We start from the raw sequence: 19,727 nt of genomic DNA, 5'->3' as shown, positions 1-19,727 counted from the left end.
TATAGACCCAAAACAGTAAACACCGATATTTTTATATATATAAGGAACAAATCAATAATCCAATATAAGAAAAATGGAACAAGATAGACATAGACATGAGAGAGAAAAGTCTAATCTATATTGGATGCTATTTTATCTTTTTTGTTCATGGGCATCTGACATTTCTTCCAGGACCTCCATAGTAAAAGTAAGTTCCCCAAACATTGCTGGTTCCTTGCCTAATGTTGTAGCAATTGGAATGATCAGCCAAATGATGAATGTTTCTAAGAGGAAGCAAGCTATTGTCCCAATCAACGACTTGCAAGTTTCTAAAATATGCTGATTTTCTGAACCCTTCTTCGGCAAAATGGCCACTCCCCATTTGTGTGGCAGTGTGGTAACCCCTTGAACGACTGTTCACTATTTCTCCTCCGAACTGCACCATACTTGCATGACTCCTCAAGTGACTGAACATGTTTGCTGGCCAATACCCCACTAGTACTCCTGATCCAAACTCCAACCACCAATGTCCATGCTTTGGATCCTATACACACAAACCCTTTCAGCTATCAAAGTTGAAAATATCGACTAAAGATAAAACAAATTTACAGAATATAATAGAATACAAATTATTATCATGTAATTAATTTAATTGATTGCATGTTATTAAACCATTCTCTTATAATAAAATTAATTGATTTTCTGTAATTAGATAATTAATTTTTACTAATTATGTTGTACATAAATTAGAGAGTTCAATATAATCCAACGACTTGATTATTTATACTCATTTCTAATCAATAAGAGGACAAATATTCTAATTATTTTTTTCTTTCTATAAATACGAATTTTAGTTTGCAAATTAATTTTATAAGATTTAATTAAACTTAAAATTCATTTTTAAAAAAAAGATTAGTTAAAATAAATAACAAAGTTTTTTTTTTATTAATGGAAAGAGTGCCTAATTTGTGTCTAACTTTCAATAAATGAATTGAAAAGCTTTCAAATAACTTTGGAGGGTACATTTAGAGAGAAGAGAATCAAAATAGAAAAGAAAAAGTGGAAGAATCTTAAGGAAGCAATTTCCCATCGGGGCAGTGTTACTTTAATTTGGATCCTTCCTTGCTTTTTACATGGGAAGTGATAAAAATATCTTTGTCGGGTAGCTAAACCACAACAAAACTAAAACAACATAGATCTCTAAAAGCATATATTTTTCAAAATTAAAAAGTATTTTCTCCAAATTTCATTTTACTTTAAGCAGTTGTTATATGTTTAATTGAAATGTTTTTTCATCTTTAGCTTTCAACTTAGAATAAGCAATAGTAATTTTAAATTAGGGGTGTACAAATGCACGATCCTGCCAATTCGAATGGAGACTTCGGTTTGATTAAAGAAATAAAAATATATTAAAAAGTAATTTAAATCCAAAACTTTACAAGTTAAGTCCCACTCACAAAAACTGATTTTAATCTTTAAATAAATTGGTTTAATATATAAATCATGATACATAATATATTTCAATAAAATAACAATATTTTTCATTTTAAAAAAATATGGCAACCCTAATTTATTCTTTTTGTTATACAATATCTATAGCTTTAAGTAACCATTAGTGCTCCCTTAGGAGCAACACATTGACGAAAACTCTATATGTCATAGGTTAAAGTATTGTAGTTTATAATTATTGACATTATTGGATAAAAGTAGAAACCAGAAAAAGAAGCATCATGGTAAAGTGTGTAGCTTTTGTTTGTTGGGTAAGACCACAATAAAAGCAAATTAGGCATGAGATACATAACTTTATAAAAGGAAAGGAAAAGACATAGATAAAGTCCACCCCCATCTAAGTAACTAATGGAATCTTCCATTTTAAATAACAATAACAATCACATTTACACAAACTCAAAAGGGAAAAAAAAAATACAAAAAACTAAATCAATTAAACAAAAATTTTCACACAAATGCCACTGTCCCCTCCCTTTTTTTTAAGATGGTACATTATATATTTTATTCAGGTAAATAACAATTTTTTAGTGTACTAGTTCAGAATTGAGTTTTTAGAAAACGAAATTCTGAACTTTTTTTTATTCATATGTTTTTGATTTTTTTTATCAGATATACCAAAAATATGTTTAAAATTTAATTTCTTAATAATCAAATTCTGGACTAACACAATAAAAATATATTATTTGTGTAAATATAATAAAATAAAATATAAATTACTGTTTGGAAATAAAATAGAACAATGTGTTATTGCTTGACCGTATTATGATTCCTAATTGGAGTTATTTAAATAAGCTACCTAAGATATGTTGGTAAGAAAAAAAGAAGAAGCAAATTTCAAATAATAAATCAAGTAAACCTTGTGAGTTAAGCAAAGAAAAGAGATTATTGCTTTTTTGTCCTTAGTTGTTGTTGAATTGAATAGAAGAATAGAGTAACCCATCAATTTCATCTTAAAGTGTTATAATTTCTTGTAAATAATACTAAAAAGATTCATTAAGTTAGTGTTTGAGTTTGACTAAAATGCATTAATTAAAGTATTAAAGTGATGAATATAGATAAGAAAGTAAACATTGATTAGTTGAAAGACAAAAGAAAAGAAACACTGACCTTCCAAATCATTAAGCTAATATCAAACTGTCTTCTGTTGTAAGCAGATCTTGGAGAGATTGCTGCTCCTATTGCTACCCTATTGTTGGTTTGAATGAAGCCTGAACAGAGTAAATTGTAACACCCAGTTGTTTGATATGCATCTGTCTGTTACACAACATGTATATCAGTGAGCTACAAGGTAAAAACAACAAAAACAAATTTCATATTCTATCTTGAATTTTTGTTAATGTTATTTTGATGAATCTTTAATTTAATATAGAGTTAAATATGATTTTACCATTCGAAATTAAAATTTGTACATTTTTCTTAAATTTTAATATAGTTTAGTTTTAAATTTAAAAAGTGAATGAATATTTCTTTACCTAGTTATATTAATAATTTTTTGACAATTATTTTGTTGACAAAATTACTAAATAGATTAATTTTTTAATTTTTTATGAAAGTTAGAAAAATAAAATAATTAAATTTTGGAATATATTTTATCAAAATTGATTGTTTGTCAAAATTTATTAAATAAAACTTTGTCAAACTATCATTTTTCATTAAATATTTTTTATTTGTCAAATACATTTTACGATAATATTTAAATTATTTATTCATCCTGATATATTTCAACTCAAATATTAATATAAAATATTATTTAATAAGTTCAGAAAAATTAACATAGATAAATTTAAAATAAAAATATTATTTTCATTTATTTTTAAAATTTGAAAATTAAAATGTATTCAAAATTTAGGAAAAATGGACAAATTTTAATTTCAGCTCCTGAAATCATATCTAAACTCGTATTCAATCATTTAAAACATATATAATTTGAACACTAAACAAAATAACATCACCAAAATTTCAGCTTAGAGTTAAAATTCATAAAATCTAGGTATCTAAATGTGTGATACTCACTGTCCAATAAGTGAAGAACCTTGGATAGTTGTCTCCATACAGTTGGGGACTCACCTGAAGCAAGATCAAGAAAAGGAAAACCATGGATTCCTGTTACTTACTAGCCTAAAGTAATTACAGTAAAAAAGCATGCATTTGCTATAATTATTATTCAAGAAAAGAAAGAAGATTGAAAAATAGTGCATGAGAAGAAGTAAGATATTTGGTGATGATAGCGATAATTTAAGAGAGTGGGGACATACCTGCCAACCAGCTTCTATGGTGTTCAGATCTTTACCAAAGGACCCAGCAATAACCCACATTTGTGATAAGCTGAATTCAAATTCATCACTCACACTTGGTGCCCACACGTTTATGCTTGCCCTTGCTCCATAGTATTGTTCACCATTTACAAAAACAACAGCATGCTGCAATTCAAAAATCAAGGTTCATGTCGATGAACAAGTGCTTCAAACAAAAGGGCATTTTTTTTAGTTAATTTCGGTTGAGAAAGGTAAATTCTTGGTATCCAATAACCAAGAAAGAAACAAGGAGAGGCTCTTCTTCAAAGTCATGATTTTGATTTTACTTTTTGGTGCAAGCAAGAGGCAAACTTTTACTAGTGGTGTCCATTCACTGTCTGTTCTCTGCTGTTTTTGGAACTCATGTTCAAACTGTAGACAAATACGGAAAAGCAGTGTCTCTCTTTTTCTTTATGAGGTGGAAAATAGCGGGAAATGAAAGAACCCTATTCATCAATGAATGCACTCTGAAACAGGATATGAAAAAGAAGAAAAAAAAGATTCCCTTTTGAAAGTAAAAGACTGCATTTTGTCTAATTAGGATTAGAGATTCATTTCATATACATGATTTGCATAAACTTTTATTACAGAAACTATTTGGATAAAGGTTTGGTTTTTACGAGAGATAAACAGGAACAGTGGAAAAACTACTGTGTCAAACGTTGTTGGTTAGTGGAAATGTCAGTGTTTTTTTGGTCAAATCACAAACCTCATGACCACTGCCAGATGAGTCTCTCCGTACAGTTCTTGGTTTTCTTCCAAATCTTCGGATAGAACTTGCTCTCAGAATATCCTCCTCTGTTGTTCTTCTGATTGGTACAGTTCCTTCTGGGCATGTTTCACCAGAATCACTCCACACCTGAAAGCTCTCATTTTCCCTATCTACTTTGGTCTGGTTTTTTCCCCTTGGCCTCTCTGGTGGATCCTGCAAAATTCAATGTCTAAAACTTCAAACTTTCAATCATTTAAACCATGCTTTGTTCAAAGTGGTATTGAATTCAAGAACATGCAGTTGAATTAATCAGAGTTAATTGTTGTTATGTACAAAACAATCCAATTGAGAAATTACCAATGCTGTGTGATTTCTAAGCATAGGATGGTCAAAAGCTGGTTGCAGGTGAGATAACACACAATCAATCAAATCACCATCTGGACTCTGCAACAAAATAACAAAATCAAAACCCCAAAAACATCATGTTAAACCAGAGAATCAAAAAGGAAAACAACAGTGTCTGGATCAAAAAAGGAACATGCCTGAATTGTCTTGACAGGGGGCTTGTTAATCTTGTTCAAGTGAGCCCTGACTCTTCTCAAGTTGAGGAGCTCATGGTGTGGCCTAAAAAAAGTGTGGTTACCCTGCAGAGAGTGGCACATTGCTGGGGCAATTGAAGAAACGAGGAGCAGCAAGGCAACAAAAGAAGGTATAGTTGTGAGAAGTGGAACATTTTGGGAAGTGAAAGAAGCCAATTTTGGAGAATGGTTTTGTTGTGCACATGTCTCTTCTGGGACACCATTATTGTCTGGTTGTGTGCATTGCTGTTGTTGTCTTCTTCTGTTGTTGTGAGCTGCAACAAAAAATGGATCATTGCTATGTTCTGAATATCTTTTCATTCCCATAACTACGCACAATTGTGATTGAAGAAACTTCTGAGAAGAACTCAAAGTTTGTTCACTGCCTTCTCCTTTTCAAGTTGTTTATAACTACTTCCACAGCTGGTCCTGCAGAGAGAGAGAGAGAGAAAAAGAAAGAAAGTGTAGTTTTCTGAACCAAATTTATGCCTCCATGGCCACACCATAAACATTCAGAAACCTGTTTATAATATAGATACCTATGGTGGGGTTGTACTTTCATCTTTGATCTTCTTCTCCACACCATACATGTAGAATTAGAAATAAATAAAGTACAATTTTACAATTTAGATTTACTTTGTGTTGAAGTTGAACACATGTATTTTTTTTTTACCTTCTTGACTTCAAAGTCCACCTAAGAACTGATTTTTTTGTAGTTTTGTTCTTGGTGTTCTGCAACATATTTGGTGTACAATATCATTGTAATGAAAATAAATTATGTTAAAAAAATAATGGTTCTTTATTTTCTGAAATCTAGAGTTGTGATTCATTTAACAAAATTATTATCCTCGAGTGTTGCATTGCATTCGTTTCATTTATGGGTGGATTAAAAAAATATCAAGATAAAACCATATAGTTTTAAAATGAAACCCTTTTGTAATAACAGAGTATAACGTAATTCAAAAATTAGTTTTTCTCCTTAAAATAATGTCAATGGTTTAATTTTTTTTTATTTGTGTGTATTTTAAAGAAAATAAACTCCTTTTATTGATATTCTCTTAGCTACATTATTTCTTTTAAAAAAAGTAGTAGTACTCATTGCATTAGTCTTGAAAAATTTATACATCATGTTAATCTTTGTGGAGAATTAAAACAAAACAGTCTCAATAATAAGTGAGATATTATTTTCATTTTGTAAATGAGACAGTATTATTAGAATGAATTATATATAAGTTATTATTGATTTTGAAATTTGACTTTATTACGATTTTATTATTGAAAGATATGTTAAGATATTGAAGGAGAAGATTGTAATAAATTAGTTTTTAATACGTAGAATTATTAAAATACCGAAAAAATTTTATATTTTTAAATGATTGATTTGATAGAAAAATAATATTTAATAAAAGATCAATTGAATCATTTTTAAAAATAATTAGTTGATGAAATCATTCAAAAGAATTATTAAGACACTCATTTCATTATTTTTGAAAACTAAATAAAATATTTAGTGAGTGGGTAGAGCTTTTAAATTAATTAAAAGCTCATTTTACTAGCAAAATATCTTGCTTGAGTAAAATAAGCATGTTTGATAAAAAGAAGTAATTTATAATATTTTAAAGTAAAATAATTTATATGTCTTGGTAGGATCCTTGTTTAATTTATAGCTAGAATTATTATTCTATCTTAATTGAACTTGTGAAACATATTTGTATTGATGATTTCAAGTGGAATTAAATAGTTTAGATGAAAATTTTTAAATGAATCTAATTTTTCACTTCCACAATATCATGTTTTAATTCTTTGCACATGATCCCACAATTTTTTTCTACTCGCCCTCTGAATGTGTATAAGAAATATTTTGATTTATGAATTCTTGAAATGTAAGTAATATATATATATATATATATATATATATATATATATATATATATATATATATATAATTTAAAACTTTTATACATAAATTTATAAGGAGTAGTTCGGTATTTTTATTTATTTTTTAATTAGAAATTTAGGTTCATTTTAAGTTGAGATACAGATAAAAAAAAGTATTTTATTTCAAAATAGGTATGATTTAGTAACATATTAGTTGAGAATGAAATAACATTTAAATAGTTTCTGTGCCTGTAAGTACAGAATATTTAAGTTTGACAGAATCAACTATTTAAGACAACATTAGAACTTTTTAAAGCATATTTGGGTACAACTTTTTTATGATTTTTCCTCACATGTAATAAAGGAATTCAAAGTTTTTTTTTTCATTATAAGTTTCATATAGTACTTTATCTTTCGTTTTTTATATTTGTTATTTCTTTTTTATATGGTTATTGGATCAGTGAAAAACTTGTCATGATATTGAAATATAACTCCTTAAAACAATGTTTAATTATATTTCTGAAAATTTTAGTTCAATATCTCACATCAAATTATAATATAGAGGGATATAAATCTTATATTAATAAATTAGTTTTACGATGTTGAGTTAGTTTGCACTTTTATATAAAAATTTATCCTAATTGTTTCACTTGTTATTGAATATATTTTTATTGATATGATCCATGTTTTTTAACATCAAAGTGTGTTATATATTCCATTATTACTAATATTCATTTCTTAATAACAATCACTCTACTCTATGTTTATACATATTTAGTTTTTAAAGTTTCACATGAAATTAAAATTTGTTTATGTTAAAAACTTTGATATAGTTTAGTTTTTAAATTATAACATCTCATTTAATAGTATAAAATTATTAAATAAAATATCGCATACGAATAATCGTAAAGTATTGAAAATACCTAAGAAAAATACAATATTACAGTCAACCCATTAAAGATATACTGAAATATCATATTTACACATATCTAGGTGGAAAGACTAGAAATTTTTCAAAAAGATATATGATATATATCTTTATATATATATATATATATATATATATATATATATATATATATATATATATATACACACACACCACAAGTATCAGAAGGGGTCATCTAAACAAGTTCATCATCTCTCTCCTGTATTGGTCTAGCCACAAAATCTTTAACTGCTCACACCATTTAAGTGATCATTGCAAAGGAAAGAAAACACAAGAAGACAAGACACAGAGGAAAACATAAGCTAATATATATATATAAGAATTAATCATATAGAATTAAAAGATCACACAAACAATTTTGAATCATTAACATTCTAACTCATTCTAAGACTCTAAAACAACGACTCAATTATCCGAATCCATATCTTTGATATAGGATACACAAGAGGCGTACACTTGTGATGGTTTCTAGACTGAAAAATATCAGACACAAGAGGTCATCACCCAACTATACAAGGTTAATCCTTTCAACCCTATGATTGAAGAACAAGTCCATAGGTTATGACCTCTTGCCACTCTCACCACATAATTCATTCTTCTCTATATGAGTGTGAATGATTACAAGAGTTCAGGATACCTCTTACCAATCATTCTCCCATATCAAGACATACCTTTTATTAATTAACACTAAGGATTTCCCATGAAATTCCTTATTTTCAACATGCATATTCATCATAATTACAATATATTCAATTCACCTCTTAATGAATTTCATAAACATGCCTCATATCACTCATATAAGAAATAAAGTATCAACGCCCAATGCCCCAACCTAGCGCTAAGCGCCATTCTTCTCTTAAGTTTGGGCGCTCAGCGGTAAAATTGGCGCTTAGCGCCAAAGAATTAAAATACTTCTAGACTTGCAAAAGTCCCCAGCACTCAATGCTGATCTTCTTGTAATTTTCGATGCTAAGCGGTGAAAATGACGCTCAACGTCACACCAGAAAACAACACATTCACTTTTGGGTTTTTGAGCAATCTGGACATGTTTCATGACTTTATTTGGTACTCCTACTTCATACACTGGTATAAAAGGTTTTAAATTTGCAGCAAGTGGTACCAATTAGATTCATGACCCTAGTTCCAAATTCCCAATTATCCCCAAATTCAAACAATGCACATGGATTTTAATTTTGTAAAACACAGTTTAGCATATTACCAGCACAATCATCCACAAATCAGTTCAACAGAGCTATTCAAAGCATCAATCTATTACACCACCGACATCAAACATACAATTCACTCACTCTAAAAACTATTAGCTTCCCTTGCTTGAAAAGACAACTCTGCCAACACAAAAGGGTATTAAACCCTCCTTCGAACTAACAAAGTTTACAATTCAACCTAGAAATATCATAATTATGATTAGGGAGCATAATAAAAAACCACTGATCAATGAGAAATCGTAGAGAAAACTCAGATAATACATGCGGACTAGGTTTTTCCACATGCATCAAATTAAAACCAAACGAGAGAAAAGGGGTAGAAAGTCAACTTACTCGGTTTGAGGAATTGATCGGACAAGTTTAGAAAGCTCGTATCAAGGGTCACCTTAGCGGTCTCTGATCTTCAAACAAATGAGTATGGAAGTGAGAATTCTAGAGAGATGGAGAGAGCTCTAGAGTTAGAGTTTTTAGAGAGATGAAATGTTTATAACTAATGAAACTCGTTTATAAAATTTCTATTTGTACTTTTTGTTTTTAATATTAAAATAATCGAGTATAATTATTTTAAGCACTATCAATTCTAAATTACTATTTTCAAGGTTCTCACACAAACTTTAAAAATGAATAAATATAGTACTCCTAATCTAATTATGTTACATTTTTTGACTTGTCAAACGATGTTTTAGACGGACGTCTAAACTATTTACACGGTTTAATATATTCTAACTCAAATGTGAATATGAAACGTTACACGTAAAAGAAATTTAACTTTTGTGAATTAAAAAAATTATACTCATTATTTTTATAATTTAATGATCAAAATATATCAAAACTTGATATATATATATATATATATATATATATATATATATATATATATATATATATATATATATATATATATATATATAAATTCTACCTCTAAATAAAGTACTAAACACATATCTAACTTACTTTTAATCATATTTTACTAAACTACTTTACTAAATGAATAAGAGTTTCATTTGGTTGATACTAAGTAAACACAATAAATTGAATATAAAGATGTAGTAGTAATGTAGATGGAGCGTAGTAGAGTGGAATTAGGAATTAATGAGTGTGCAAAGGTTGGTGAATACATTATATGAACATAAATATTTTTGTTAGAGATGATATGCATTTTATGGTCCATAAATTGAAGCAATTGTTGTGTGAGTGGTGATGGTATTCGGAGTTGCGGAATGTTGTCTACGTCTGGCCTGCGTTTATCAGCTTTTACTTTTGTTCTGCTCTTATTATTAATTGCATTATACGGTCCAAGAAATATTTTCAATAATAAAGATTGCCAAAATATGTTATGGGCCATGCCTAATAATTATTATATCCACTATGCCATCATCATCATCACTAAATTTTCACATCACAAATTCTTACTACCCCTCCACCCCAATAAATTAATTCATTAATAAATGTTGCCACTAGGTTGGATTTTTTGTGTGTTTGAGAGTTGGAGAACACTTAATATTTTGGAATATAATTGTTAAAATATTTATGACTTTTATCACTATACCTTTTAAACGACATATATCTATATAGGTTACGGGAGATAAATACTTATAAATTATTATTGATTTTCAAACAATAAAAGATTTTAAATATATTAAAACAAGTTTTCTGATTAAAACTAAGGGGTTCAAATAATTTAAGCGTTTATCTACTACCTTGATTATGATTAAAAAATTACTTTATTTTTTTATAAAATTCATTTTGTAGGTTTAAAATGATTTTCTTAGCCAATAAAAAAGACTTAATTGGCTGAGTACTTAAATTTATGCTTAATTAAAACTTGTAAAAACTCATTATGTTTAAATTCAATTGACCAACAAATCAGATGTTTATTACTGCAGGACTACACATTTTAGTCGATTGAACATATTAATTTGTTCATATAGTATGATTCAACATATTGAAAAATAAAATTAACTGAATGATATTCTAAGAAATTCTGTAGAAAAGCACAAATCACCAAACTCACTCAAACATCATGCTTCATCATACAAGATTGATTCCAATTGATATATCAAACTTAATTGTACCACTAGATTACATTAAAACACACAAAATCCTTATAAAGATTGATTAAACGAGTTTTCTTGAGATTTAAAAGAAGAACAAGATAAGTAGGAGAGAATCACACACCAATATTTATACTGGTTCACTCAATTCTTAGCTACATCCAATTTATCAAGACAACCTGAGTCTGGTAATGCACTATATCAAAAGAATTATGCAATCCCTTAAATATTACACTTTTGAATATAACAAAAACACCAAGATTCTTGAATCCCACAAGAATCTCAACCATTGCACAACGAGATCCCACTTGTAGACCTAGAATCACACTAGGAAACACCCAGAAGCAAAGGAACAACCAAACCTTGGTGGTGGCTCTCCCTAGCCAACCAAAATATATCCTTTAAGCTTCAAAACCAAGTAAATCTTGCTCCAAGAATCAAAGATCTTCACTCACGAGTTGTGTAACGTCCTTGCCAGAAATTACTATTTTTAAATAAATATGAAATAAAATGATGATAAAACCTCATTGAAATTTAATTATTTTCCCAAAACACGGGAAAATTTAAAATCCAAATTAAACGTGCCAATAATAAATAAACTGCAGCGTTCAATAATTAAAAATATAATTGTTTCTCGAACCATTACAAAATAGTTCATATTAAAACTAGTAAACAACCCCATAGTGATCCCCACTCCGTCTCTATGCATCCTCATGCCCACCTGCACCAACCTCTGCTCCCAGGTAACAAGTTACATGATCATCGCCAAACACACACAGATAGGGTGAGCTCAAATAAAACAAATAAACACAACATAATTAAATTAAAGTTTAATATCAAAAGTCTAACACATGTTAGCATTTTTTTTTCTTAGTTCCTTAGCTTTCAACCCTTAATTTGGACGTCCATTATTTCTACCCTCTTTGATGACTTCACTGATCAATCTTTGCTGCACGAGTGTCTACTCGCCCCTCCGACCACAAGCCACCACCTGATAGTCCACACGTGGAAATAAATTTGCCACAGCCTCTCACCGTGACACCAAGTGGAGTTTCCCAAAACGAACAGAAGTTCGTAGTTGTTCCTAGACTACCAAAACTCTACCAGATGCACTGCAGAAGGCAATCATCCGAAACCTCGTCACACGAGCCACGATCTCGCACACTCCACTGGACTTCCTAAACCACCAGGCTACAACCTAGAGTGGCCACGTGTTACCCCAATACAAGATACACTCGTAACTGGGCTCCCAGCCAAAGCATTGTATCATGAACGTCATCTAAAGTTGTGTAGAAATCTTCCTCGTGCACCAACTTTGCACCAAAATCGCCTAGCGCGCCTCTCGCGTCGCTAGGCGGAACCTGGTTCCAGACTGCCTGACGAGACCCCTTACGTTGCCAGTTGCCAGGTACCAACTCTCGAGTTTTGTCTCCAAGTTCTTTTTGTGGCCTATCACCTGGCGAGTCCACTTGAACCGTCAGGCGCCACACCAGTAGTATGACACTACTAATTTAAGGTTCCAAAACGATGTTTATATAATAGTTAACCAAACAAGTTCTCATTCAATCCAAAAACATCATCTTCGTAAACAAACAAAAATCCTGATTCAATTATAATGTATTACTTTTACAAAATGTGCTTTGTATAATCATCACCCCACTAGCCAAAGACATACGTGTGTGTGTATATATATATATATATATATATATATATATATATATATATATAAGATAAAAATATTAATGAATCAATATATTATTCAATTAAATAAAAATGTACTAATCAATTACACCCAACACAATTCACTGTAATTGTAAAATGTATGAAAGCTTAAATTGCGCGCGCACGCGCATACACACATATATATATATATATATACTTCGTCATTACTGCACACCAATTTTTTTAATTCACACGAAATAATAAATTTTCATCGCACCTAATATCACAACACAGTACTGTATCCATTATTTCCTTATGCTCCCAAAATAATTTTCATAATAATAATATAAAATCAAAATCTTTTACCATACCATATATAATATACTAATCATTTATATCTATGACCCAACAGAATACTCACGCACTCCAAACTACCAAACGCATGCTCCAGACATTAAAGTTTCCAAACTATTTAACTCCATAAAAGTTCTACATCAATTTATACTAAAATAAAAACATAACAAGATATCAAACTCAAACACCAATTACTTTAACCTTTATATCATATCCCGTGCCAATCACAAAACCACGATTATGTGAATAAAATAAATCATTTCCAACTTGAAAGGGTCAAAACTATTCTAGCTTTATCTACTTAAAACATTGACGCATAAAAAAAAAAATACTATGCACTGCTACATATATAAAACATCACCGCACATCAAATTTCCAACACCTAAACCACAACTGTTTTAACACTACCAAAGAAAAAAAACCACTCGCTTGTATTATAAATAATTATAATCTCATTATTCCATTTATATAATATTAACACTTCGAAAGTTCCATCACATTCAGTATCATTTGCTGCTTTTTACGTAAGAAACAAAAATCATAGAATGATCATTAAACCCACCATTCTAAAAATACACTTGTTCATCAGTAAGACCTCACATAACTAAAACATTTTTTTTTTCGATACTCAACGAATTTCATAGAGAAATCAACTTCCGTTCTGAACCGTTAAAAGCAAATTACAAAACTTCCTCCTAAATAATTAAGCGACCAACACAACCGTATTATAAATAGGGAACCTGTGCACATCAAAATTTGCTATCCCGCTTGTTCATGGTTCAACGAACCACCAAGCACAACGAACACGAAATTACGTCATGAGACCCACCAAAGAAACAACACACAAACAAATATAAACACAAAAATACGCCTCCCTTTAAAGGTTCTCACACCCAAAAGAAAACCAACGGACCGGAAACAAAAGACCTTCAAGCATATTGGATGTGTTCATACATCGAAGCAAACATCAAGAATCATGCATCAACCACAAAAGAGAAAAGAAACAAGTTCAGCTTCCCCTAACCTGTAATTCCTGCTAAATATTAGTCCACGGACACTCTTCTTTGCGCTAACTTTAATCTTCGCCCTTGAGATCTTCTCCCAGCCTTCTAATGCCTTCCTAACTCAACTCTTTTAGGGTTCTAAACTCTCTGATAATAGCCACACCAATTTAACCTAGTCCCCCTTCTCTTTTTAACTCTAAAATAATTTTTAATAAAATAAAAACGAAAATAATTGAATTCTTCCCTAAGAAGGCAAAAATTAAATAATATGATTTTGCTCTACACAAGGTTCGAACACATAACCACTCAATTATCAAGTTAATGCACAACCAACTCAACCAATTCTTATTTTGTGATAATTTCTATAAATCTAGAAATGTATACTCTCTTATCACGCCTAACACATCATAAAAAAATAATAAAATTAATTAATTTACACAATTGTCATACATAGAACTCAAACCCAAGTCCTTTCACACAACCAAGTACTCTCAACCATTTGAGCTAATACTTTTCTACATCATAAAAGTTAACATTAATTGTCATAAAGGCTTCCACCACCCGCATTTATTAAATAATTATTTAAATTCCTCGGGTCTTACAAGTTGCACACTATATAATCCAGAGAGAAAGAGTTTTTCCAAATTGGTTTCATTGTTTTCACGATCAGAAATCACATAAATTCCTCCACTCTCTGAAAAACCAGTTAATATAACTTGATCACAAGTGAATTTAATATGTTGATTTGTTTGTACAATTTGGTGATTTCATTTGACTTAAGTGAAATCAACAAGTGAAATCAGCCGATTGAATAGTAATGTAACTGATTGAATACATTCATACTTGAACTATATGTAGCAAGCATTTTAACCTATTAAAACCCTTTTTAACAAATTGAAAAGGACAAATACAAGACAAAATACACCTATACTATGTCATTCAATATACGAATTAAGTCCAATCTTAAATCTTTGTTCAAGATAATTCCAGATTCAACAGGCCTCAAGTATGATCAACAATGAATCACTTCAATTCTTCATCAAGACTTCATCAACCACACATGACCTCATGCACTAGCTTCATCAAATCTATGCACTAAGGTCACTTGTGGTAACAATTTTAAGAACCATTATTTACTTTGACATGTCAATAGACTAATACTTTAAAGCGTGTCTATCATTTGTCACTACATAAAAATTTATAAAAAAATAAAAGAAGCAAAGAAACATAAGCATAAAGACCAAACCTATGAGAATAAACAAATCAAACTTTTCAAAAAGTTGTACAATTCTAAACATGGGAAGATAAAACCTATTGTGGAAAAAATCTACACTTATAATCAATGGTAAGCTAGGGTACCAAGTATGACGTTATGTATCTACTAAAGACAAAACAATCAATATATTTTCATAATGATTATCCTTACGAAAAATATGAGAAACTTGGAATTGCATATTTCAACACAAGTGTAAGCATTTCCTCCATCTTCCTCTAAGCACCCAAGACACAAGTGGAATAGAAGAGAAAACGAAACACACCAAACAAGAATCATATTCAATCCAAATCTTTCTAAAATTAATACTCCATGCAAACTCTATCCCTATAATACTCCCACAAACTCTACAATAACATAATTATGTACAAAAAAAAAACTACCAATATATTATGCCTTATTACCTCTAAAAATATCTGCACAAGTTACATATCTAGAACAACCCTTTATAGTATCATTCATATTTATTTTGATCCAATTAGTCATACAAGGCACTCAAAGAACTTAAATATTGGATGAAGATTTACCAAGTTGAGTATCAATATAAAAAAAAATCAACATCACAAAATATTGTTATGCAAATAATTTTTAAACAAATTTCCAACAAACCGAACATATTTCTTTATTATTTGAATAGCAAAGTCAACTTGTATATGTTTTTTGAAACTTAGCATACTTTTGCATGTGTCATATTATCCAAATAGAAAAAGGTTATCGAAGCTAAACGTAACAATTTAGCCAAAGGATTGAATCACCCATGGACCTTTAAAGGTACAAAGGGGGCCATGGCCCCCAAATTTTTTATATCTATATAATTTAATTAATATATATTTTAAAAATTAATATTTTTAATATATTTTATATATTTGATATTTAAATTTTTTTATACATCTATATCTATATATAAAGGAAAATTCTTTTTTTTCACATTTTCAATTTTACCTTTTAAATATTTTTAAAAATAAAAATAATTATTTTATTAATATTATCTTTTAAGTGATCATTTGTTTAATTTAACCATTTTTTTATTTGACTGATTTTTTTTTAAACTTAACCATTATAAATTAAAATTAATTATAATGAAATTATAAAAATTATTTGTATTTGTTTTATAATTATAATAATAGCAATAATTATAATTTTATTACTTTTTATTGTCATAAAAAAATATAATGTTTTTACTAGTTTGTATAAAGATTTTGAAATTATTCTTTTACTTCCTATTTTCGTTCAAAAATATGAAGTTAGTTCTCTAGTTTTTTTAGTCTCAATTTGATCTTGGTTTTTTAAAAAATGATGGAATTTGGTCTTTTTTTCATTAAATTTTCTAAATCAGATCAAGGTTTTTCATCAAAATTAAAGTTGTGAATAAGGATTGTTTGCTTTGTTGTAAGTGACATAATCCTACTATTAGTCTTGATGAAAAATACTTGTATCATTTCAAGAAATTTAACAAAATGGTCAAATTGCATAAATTTTTAAAAAATCAGATCTAATTAAGACCAACTACATATTTTTAAACAAAAAAATTAACCAAAAGAGTAATTCAACTAAAATTTTAACATATCCAAAATATTAATCAAAGATTCGTGACCAGATAGAAAGAACTTTGAATAAACTGCACCGACATCGCAATATACAAATAAGAAAAAGTGCTTTGCAACCTTGTCCAAATTTTCATCATCGGGAAACATTAAAACAAAATGCATTCGCAATTCTACGTGATTACCACATAAAGTACATTAGGAACATAAAGAAATGTCTTTATGTTGGACCGCATCATTTATAAGAAGCTTATAATGCTGAAATTTTAAATAGTTCATAAATTTGAATATTTTTAATTAATTTTTTTATTAAAAATTTTATTATATTGGATATTTAAAATATTTATTTTAATTTATTTATTTTTTGAATTGAATTATATGATCATTGTTTTTTTTTTCTTTAACTCGTTAGTGAAATTGTTCTGCCTTCAACAAATTTATATTCGATATATTCTTTTAATGAAAAAGTTATTTTTACTTTGAATAAATAATATAAATATGGTAAATCTTTAATTAAAAAAGTGACATGTATAATTTTAGTAACGATTATTATAATGGATTATGATCTTACTTGACTTACATTAAATTTCAACATAATAATATGATATTAAAAATTAAATTAATTTTTTTAAATATATTTATGAATTTATGAATATTAAAATATAAATTCTAATTGAGACAAGTATACATAGAATTTCAATCTGCTATCCTAACTCAACCACAATTATCTATTTTACTCAATTTCATTTGTCCAACATTACCCACTTATCCAATCGTTAAAAAATAATTCTTAAAAACTGTTTTATGTACTCAATAATATTTTTAATAAAATGAAAAATACCAAAAATTTTATGATATTTAAAATCTTAATTAAGTAAAATAAAAGAAAATACTTTATTTATTATTAAATTATAAAAACCATAAGAATAAACATCAATTAAAATATAAATTTTGAATTTATTTATTTATTCTTAACTCTATCTTTTATTGTTAAGAAATGACAAGGAATCCAAGTTATTATCGTGATATTGTAATTTGTAATTATAAATCTTGAATTACTTATTGAGGACGAGATGATATAAAAGAGTACTATTAGAGATGATAAAAAGAACTATTTTAAAAATAATGATTACCTATTATTTTTTCATGCTCAAGCTTAGTGGTAGTTTCTCTCACAAGTTTTTAAGTTAGTTTAATACATACTAGTTCTGTTATATAAAATATTAGCTGAATCATAGTATTCTTCCTCTAAAGATTTTGATATCCATTGTGAAAATGACGAGGTAATTAAGATAGAAATTATATTTTACTCTCTTTATTTTACATGCCCTTTTAAATATTGAAATAATAAGTTTTTGGTCGAAGTAATTTTAGACTTATCAACCGGCTCATTTTTTAAATAATAAGTAAGTTTTAAAAAATAAATAAAAATACTTTAAATTTAACAAAACATATATATATATATATAGGTAAAAATTTGTACTGTACATAATTATATTTATAAAAATTAATATGATTTAAATTTTAAATACATTTTTTTAACTTTTTATACTTTAAAATATTTTTGTTGATTTTTTAAAAACAGATTATCATCAAGGTACATTGGATCATCCTTTTATGAATCTTTAAATAACTTGAAAACTTGTGAAGTTAAAAACTTCTTAACTATTCTCAATTATTAAATAATTTATGGTTATTTGTCTTCAATTTCAATCCACTTTAACTTGCTAAACCATTTTGTTGCCTACAATATATTTAGCTCTATTGAATCAATAAATACATAATATTTATAACAAAACATTTTCTTTTCTCACAAAAGTATAATTATAATAAATGAAAACATATAATTCTATATACTTAAACCTAATTACATAAAAGAAAAAAAAACTTTAACCGAGAATAATGTGAGTGAGAATTACATAATATGATGATCATTTCCATTGATGCCATTATCTTATATTAATTATAGGAGCTCTTTTACACGATAGAATATATATATATATATATATATATATATATATATATATATATATATATATATATATATATATATATATATATATATATATAGTGGCGGATCTTGACCAAAAACGTCGGAGGGGTCAAAATAATATAATTTTGAGATCATTAGATTCAATTATTAGTATAATGCTTCAAAAAATGACTTATTTAACTGAACATTTTTTATCATTAGTATAATGCTTCAAAATATGTGAAGAGGTAGAATCTATCTTGTTTTATTCTTTCATTATTTATCAATATACCTTTTTTGTAAATAATACTAAAAAATAATTGATCACAATCTAATAAAAATTTGAGACATGAACTTCTCAAGTTTTAAACATTTTCTCTACATAGGAAGAGAGTCCAATACCCAACAATATACACACACACACACACACATATATATATATATATATATATATATATATATATATATTACATATATACATATGTATATATGTATATATATACATATGTATATATGTATATATATGTATATATATATATATATATGTATATGTATATACATATATATGTATGTATATGTATATACATATACATATATGTATATGTATATACATATATATATATACATATATATATATATATATATGTATATACATATACATACATATATATGTATATACATATACATACATATATATGTATATACATATATATGTATATACATATATATGTATGTATAT

The 19,727-nt window shown here is 27.9% G+C and overlaps 1 protein-coding gene across 1 annotated transcript; it reads right to left on the bottom strand.

The window, feature by feature from the left end:
• On the bottom strand, positions 1-5,591 carry LOC114162596 (protein neprosin-like). Its single transcript, XM_028046533.2, has 7 exons — positions 5,037-5,591; positions 4,852-4,938; positions 4,492-4,707; positions 3,744-3,908; positions 3,502-3,555; positions 2,596-2,742; positions 1-523 (listed from the first exon to the last, which is right to left on the bottom strand). The coding sequence occupies exons 1-7, from the start codon at positions 5,397-5,399 to the stop codon at positions 146-148; spliced, it is 1,410 nt and encodes a 469-aa protein (XP_027902334.1). The 5' UTR covers positions 5,400-5,591; the 3' UTR covers positions 1-145.
• Positions 5,592-19,727: the final 14,136 nt, after the last annotated feature.

This window comes from Vigna unguiculata, chromosome 9 (genome assembly GCF_037176805.1).
Source record: "Vigna unguiculata cultivar grain cowpea cultivar isolate G323 ecotype 2 chromosome 9, ASM3717680v1, whole genome shotgun sequence".
NCBI classification, from domain to species: domain Eukaryota; kingdom Viridiplantae; phylum Streptophyta; class Magnoliopsida; order Fabales; family Fabaceae; genus Vigna; species Vigna unguiculata.
Note: the sequence above shows the minus strand (reverse complement) of the source record. Positions and strands in the feature narration are given on the sequence as shown.

Coding starts and splice junctions, on each gene's coding strand:
- LOC114162596 (XM_028046533.2), bottom strand. CDS start 5,399: ATGGGAATGAAAAGATATTCAGAACATAGCAATGATCCATTTTTTGTT. Junction 2,743..3,501: donor GGTTCTTCACTTATTGGACA/GTGAGTATCACA, acceptor GTTGTGTAACAG/ACAGATGCATATCAAACAAC. Junction 524..2,595: donor TTAGCTTAATGATTTGGAAG/GTCAGTGTTTCT, acceptor TTGTGTGTATAG/GATCCAAAGCATGGACATTG.